The sequence below is a fragment of the Seriola dumerili genome, unplaced genomic scaffold (genome assembly GCF_002260705.1).
Source record: "Seriola dumerili isolate Sdu_G_001 unplaced genomic scaffold, Sdu_1.0 BDQW01000052.1, whole genome shotgun sequence".
NCBI lineage: Eukaryota > Metazoa > Chordata > Actinopteri > Carangiformes > Carangidae > Seriola > Seriola dumerili.
Window position 1 is genome coordinate 11,728,041 of NW_019174307.1, and position 5,125 is coordinate 11,733,165.

The following is a 5,125-nucleotide window of genomic DNA, read 5'->3' on the forward strand; positions in this document are numbered from 1 at the left end:
TCTATCTCATAAAGGTTTTCCTGGCTGCAATAAATTTAGTTTTTGACGTGTGCTTGTGTTCCCCGTGTAGCCTACAGGCACTACATGAGCCACATTAATAGTAATGTAGGTCAATCTGCTCGTCTTCAGAGATCACAGACTTTACTTGTGAGACGTGAGAAATGTTTCCATGATGTTGTTGCCCCAGGCTGTCTTGGACCAAGTTCCTCTCTGTTTTTCTCTTGTTAGGCTGACTTCATAAAACGTCTGGAAAGCGGCTCTCCGACTCCAGAGAGTCTGAGGATCCTGTGCTCATTCATACCCACCCTCATCGTCCCCTCTAGCATGCCAAGGCGTGTTGTTGTGTTGCCTCCCCCTCAGCTCAACCTGCGCCCCGGGCCTCCGCCTGCCCGCCTGCTTGCCTGAGCCCCGGCTCGGCTAATCATCTTCTGACGGAACCGGGTAAAATGAATGTAACCCGACACAGTTGAGGAATTATCTTAAACTTGTCCACGCTTGTGATAGCACCCTAACACGCTCGTGCTATTATTGAATTACTGAAAATAAGAAATAACCTTTAATCAGTGTAACCTTTCAAGTAGCCTGGGCCTAAACGTCCAGCTAGCTTAAAGTACAACGATCCTGACTAACTTAGCTTACAGCTAATTCTCGGTGGTTGCTAAGGAATACAACTGGCAGTTAGCATAACATGCTAGGTTATTCATTTTTGTAGGAGCTACAGTCCGGCCTTTTTCGACAATTTTCAGTTAAAATATGGGTAAGTACAATATAAAAGCTATACTGAATCACTGTAAGGCGTTTGTGGTAGATAGAGACATTCATTCCCATAACTGGTTAAATGTGTAATGCTAACATCATTCATTTTCATTTAATTTCATTTTCTGAAATAAAGCAATTTCTAAATTTCTAAAGTGGACCATTGCTTTTCAAAAAATCACATACCTAAATTGCTGTGAAATAAAATAGGCTAAAATATGCCAAATAGGCTAAAATGAGATAAAAAAAATAAAAAAAAGTCCCCATGAAGGTATAGTTATTTGTTATCAGGACCGTTGCAGAAGAAAGATAGCCTAACAAATTATCCTCAGTCACACAGTGTTTGAAAAGAAAAGGAGAAATGCATTACTGGGAAAACGTTTTTGGAAAGAAAAAGAGGAATGCATAGGCTATGCACAGAAAACATTTTTATTTAAATAACGCCTGGCCATATATGGAACACTGCTAAAATAAATAAGACAAAAATACAATTATGTGTGATACAAGTAAATCAGAGGGTAGGACAATCAGTAGCTTACGGTGGATAATGGATTTGCACCAATAGCCTAAAAAAAGTCAAAGCGTCATGGGCTATCAAAAAGCTGTGGTAAAATATTTACAAACGTGAATTCATACACTTACCCCCGAATATATTCAAACCAACTAATGACATGAGGAATGGATAAAGGTAAGCTGTTTTTATCGCACAACAAAATGAGGTCATATTGAAAAAGGCACGATACAGTTAACTTGTGCTACATTTGTGACAGGTTGTCCTGCGATGAATGCTTTATTTTGCAGCAATGGCAAAAAAGTGACGTCCGCGTAAAAGTGGGCTTGCGCCCAGGCTGTGATTGCTTTGGGTAATAGTGGTTCATTCATCCCTCGACATAAACAAAATAAATAAATACAAAAATAACTGTAGAAATCTGTGTCTACCATTTGCCAGCGCAAAAACTGGCAAGGTCCATGAACCTGTCTGGCTCCATTAACTTCTCCTAGAAGTTCGCATGGCGCGCACACGAGGTCTGTAAAATGAAGGTATTGGCATTTTTCTTTTTTCACCAGTATTGTCCGATTTATACCCGATGTTTTTTTTTTCAGAATATCGTCCCAGCGCTTATGGCGGAGTTGTGGTGGTGCTGGACCAGAGGAGGCTGCAAATGCGTGGTAGAGTTCGTGGTTGAGTACCAGGAGTAGTTTGCCAAAAACGATGAAGGCGCAGTCGTGTTGGGAGGGCTGCTGCTCTGAGGTAAACTGGAGTTGACACTGTTCATTCTTTGAGTCTGTGGAAAGTCCCAGGCAGTAGTTGGCGGAGAAGTGCAGGGGGGAGATTCACTGGAAGCAACATGTTGCTCTGGGGGGATTTCGCCACTTTTCCACAACTTCTTGAACTTGGAGCGACGGTTTTGGAACCAGATTTTGACCTGAAAAAGAAGCAGATATAAGCATAAAATTGATTAACTAAAATTTTTGGCTCAAATTCCTATTTGACACTTTTAATATCTTTTCATATTAGACATAAAATGGATATTTGACAGTGTATGACCACACCACAAATGTACCCACCTGTGTTTGCGTAAGGCCCAGCGAGGCTGCCAGCTCGGCCCGTTCTGGTAGAGCCAAATACTGCGTCTTTTGAAACCTCCGCTGAAGTGCAGCCAGTTGGAAGCTGGAATAAATGGTTCGAGGTTTCCTAACCTTCTTTGGTTTTCCATTAACCATCCGGATTTCTGGCTCGCTCTCTTCTTTCTCTGAAGGAACATTCAAATGCAATTGATGTTAATGCATTAGGGGTTTTGCAAATTTTCAGTGTTACAGAACTGTTACGCATTTTTCACGGACGTCAGTTTGTGTTTGTCTTGTGTATGTCAACGCCTTATAGGTCTAATCAGTTTGATTTGACCAGATTTTAATGTTATTGTGCAGAGGATAAAATCAGCAGAATTTTGGTGAGTTGTGTAATATAAAATAACTGAACTTCTCTGTAAGACAGTTAAGTGTCTAAACATTTTTGACCAGATAATAATGATCATGTCAGTTAAGTGCAATGCATGATTCAACTTGTTCCTCAGACATTTCATGCCATAAGCAAGTTTTGAAGTCTGGTCTCAAACAAAAGCAAGTGAATTCATTTAAATGCATTAAAACATTTAATAGCTTTCTTACCTGTATCGACCGGAGTAGGAGAGGAGTTGGAGCCGTAGGAGCTGTATGCACCATAAGATGAGTTGAAACCAAGGTCGTAAGATTTCGCGTTATATGGCACAGTGCTCGTAGCGCTGCCGTGGTACTGGTAAGAGCCGAGTTGGCCAAATGGAGACCCTGCGCAATGGCCAGGCTGCTGGCTGTTGTAATAGCTGCTGTCCGTCGCCGTGGACACTGGCAGAGTCGGGGACTCCTGCGATTTGTGCAAGCTGTGGTAATTGCTTGAGGTAATCTGGTTCGAATGCATATCAGTATTTAAGTTCTCAAAAACCCCAGTCATCTTCGAGTTGGAGCGGAGCAGTGTCGTAACCTATGCGCAAAAATCGCAAAATTGCGAAACTGCAAGCTGAAAACACGACTCAAATCATGGACTGATGACCCCTTTTCGTGAATCAAAACGCATCCCCGTGTAAACTGTGGCAAAATCAGCGGAAGGTGTGTCCCTCTCACAGTGGCCTGTGATTATCTGCTACGGTTGGTGGTGGGAGCGCATTTATGAGAGAGTGAGAGGGAGAGAGCTACTGTGTCTGAGGCAACCAATGAGTAAGGGCTGCACCACTGACTACTCCCCACCGCGTCCTCCCTCCATTATTTGTTCAGGTCTGTCTGTCCCGGGTGTCTGCAGAGAGTTTTCCATCAAAGCATCTCAATAGAACCAGAGAAAGATACCGTGACCAAACCTGCAGACCAAACAGGTCTGGTCTTCATCCAGTAACACAGACTGAGTAATTCATCCTTGTACATAATCATCCATAAAGCTAGAGAAGATATATGTGACTTTAACATATGGATAAAATGTACTATACGTCAGAAAAAGCTGCATTAAGTTGGCGAAACAAATTAGTTTTCAGTGGCTTTGTGGTTTGCGGTTAGCCATCGACATCTGAATTTTATGGTTGTTAGTATGGCAGATTTACATCAGTTCTCAGTGCAAGCTTTGGTGGAATCACAGGCTTTTTTGATGTAAATTTGATTAAAATTTTGTCTTAAAAACTATGTGACAATAACAGACCGAGGCAGAACCACACACAGAGTTTGGTGAAAGGGGGTCTCAAGGTGTTGATAGGAAATCAAATCTGTGGATGAGGCTGAAGGTTGTGTTGGTGACTAAAAGAGAAAACTACAGCACCCCCAGGTGCTAGAAATATGACTTACAGCACCTTCCCGTGGTTATTTTCTTTTGTCTGCCTTTGGTGTATAAGAAGATTTAACTGCTATAGAAACCAACTTCCTTCAGTCACCACGTGAAGAGTTTTACAGTTGTGTGTTTTATCACTGCAACTTAACTTGGAGTCCAGAGTGTTGGTCGTTCTACATCATGATGGGTTGTTCTCCTGGAGACCAGAAGTTGATGTGATGGCAGAGATGTTGAAGTGCTTGTGTCCATCGCCACAAGATGGCAGCATAGTTCCTTTTATTAACACAACAGAGGCTTACTCAGTTATTGTAATGCCACTGTATCCGAATACTGTCTTTATGAAGCTTACCTGTCAGAGACAGATGTTGACAGATGGTTTGGATTTGCTGGTATATTGTCCCCAGTATTTGCCCATTACAAAATAACTCACTACATTCACAAATATCATTAGTCTTAAATTGATACCCAGAATTGTCATGATCTGCCCCATTATGACTTTGTATGGAATTTATGTTTTGACTTTTGTTTATTTCCTGTTTTATTTTGAAATAACTTAACTTGTGTTTGTTTTCCGCTTCTGTGATCGTCTGCCCCTCCCTAATGTGTTTCACCTGTGTCCTGTCGCCCCTACGTGCCCTGAGTATTAGCTGTCTTTCCCTCTATCTATGTCAGTTTGTTTGCTAAGTCCCTTTTTTCCCATCTACCCCCTTATGTGTTGTCTGCATATGGGCCCAGTTTTCCTGCAAGTGTGACAAGAATAAGATTTTACGTAATAGCTTTCCTAAAGTTTCAACAAATAGCAGGCTATGTGTTGACAGGCTGCTGTACTGGATTACATTATGTTGTCCAGGTGTTGTCCATAATGCATCCTCCTCTTATACATACAGTGAGGGAATGCAAAAGCCCTGCCTTGCCTGCTGGAAGTGCCACATCAATATAACAAAAATCGCATTTAATGCAATGGGACTTTGCTCCTTTCAAGCAAATAAATGAACGAGTTGATGAAATTTCACTTAAATGTTT

The 5,125-nt window shown here is 41.6% G+C and overlaps 1 protein-coding gene across 1 annotated transcript; it reads right to left on the reverse strand.

Annotated features, from left to right (window-relative positions):
• Window positions 1-1,203: 1,203 nt before the first annotated feature.
• dlx2 (distal-less homeobox 2) lies at window positions 1,204-3,398 on the reverse strand. The gene is made up of 3 exons (XM_022740863.1): window positions 2,926-3,398; window positions 2,326-2,510; window positions 1,204-2,183 (listed from the first exon to the last, which is right to left on the reverse strand). The coding sequence occupies exons 1-3, from the start codon at window positions 3,242-3,244 to the stop codon at window positions 1,857-1,859; spliced, it is 831 nt and encodes a 276-aa protein (XP_022596584.1). The 5' UTR covers window positions 3,245-3,398; the 3' UTR covers window positions 1,204-1,856.
• Window positions 3,399-5,125: the final 1,727 nt, after the last annotated feature.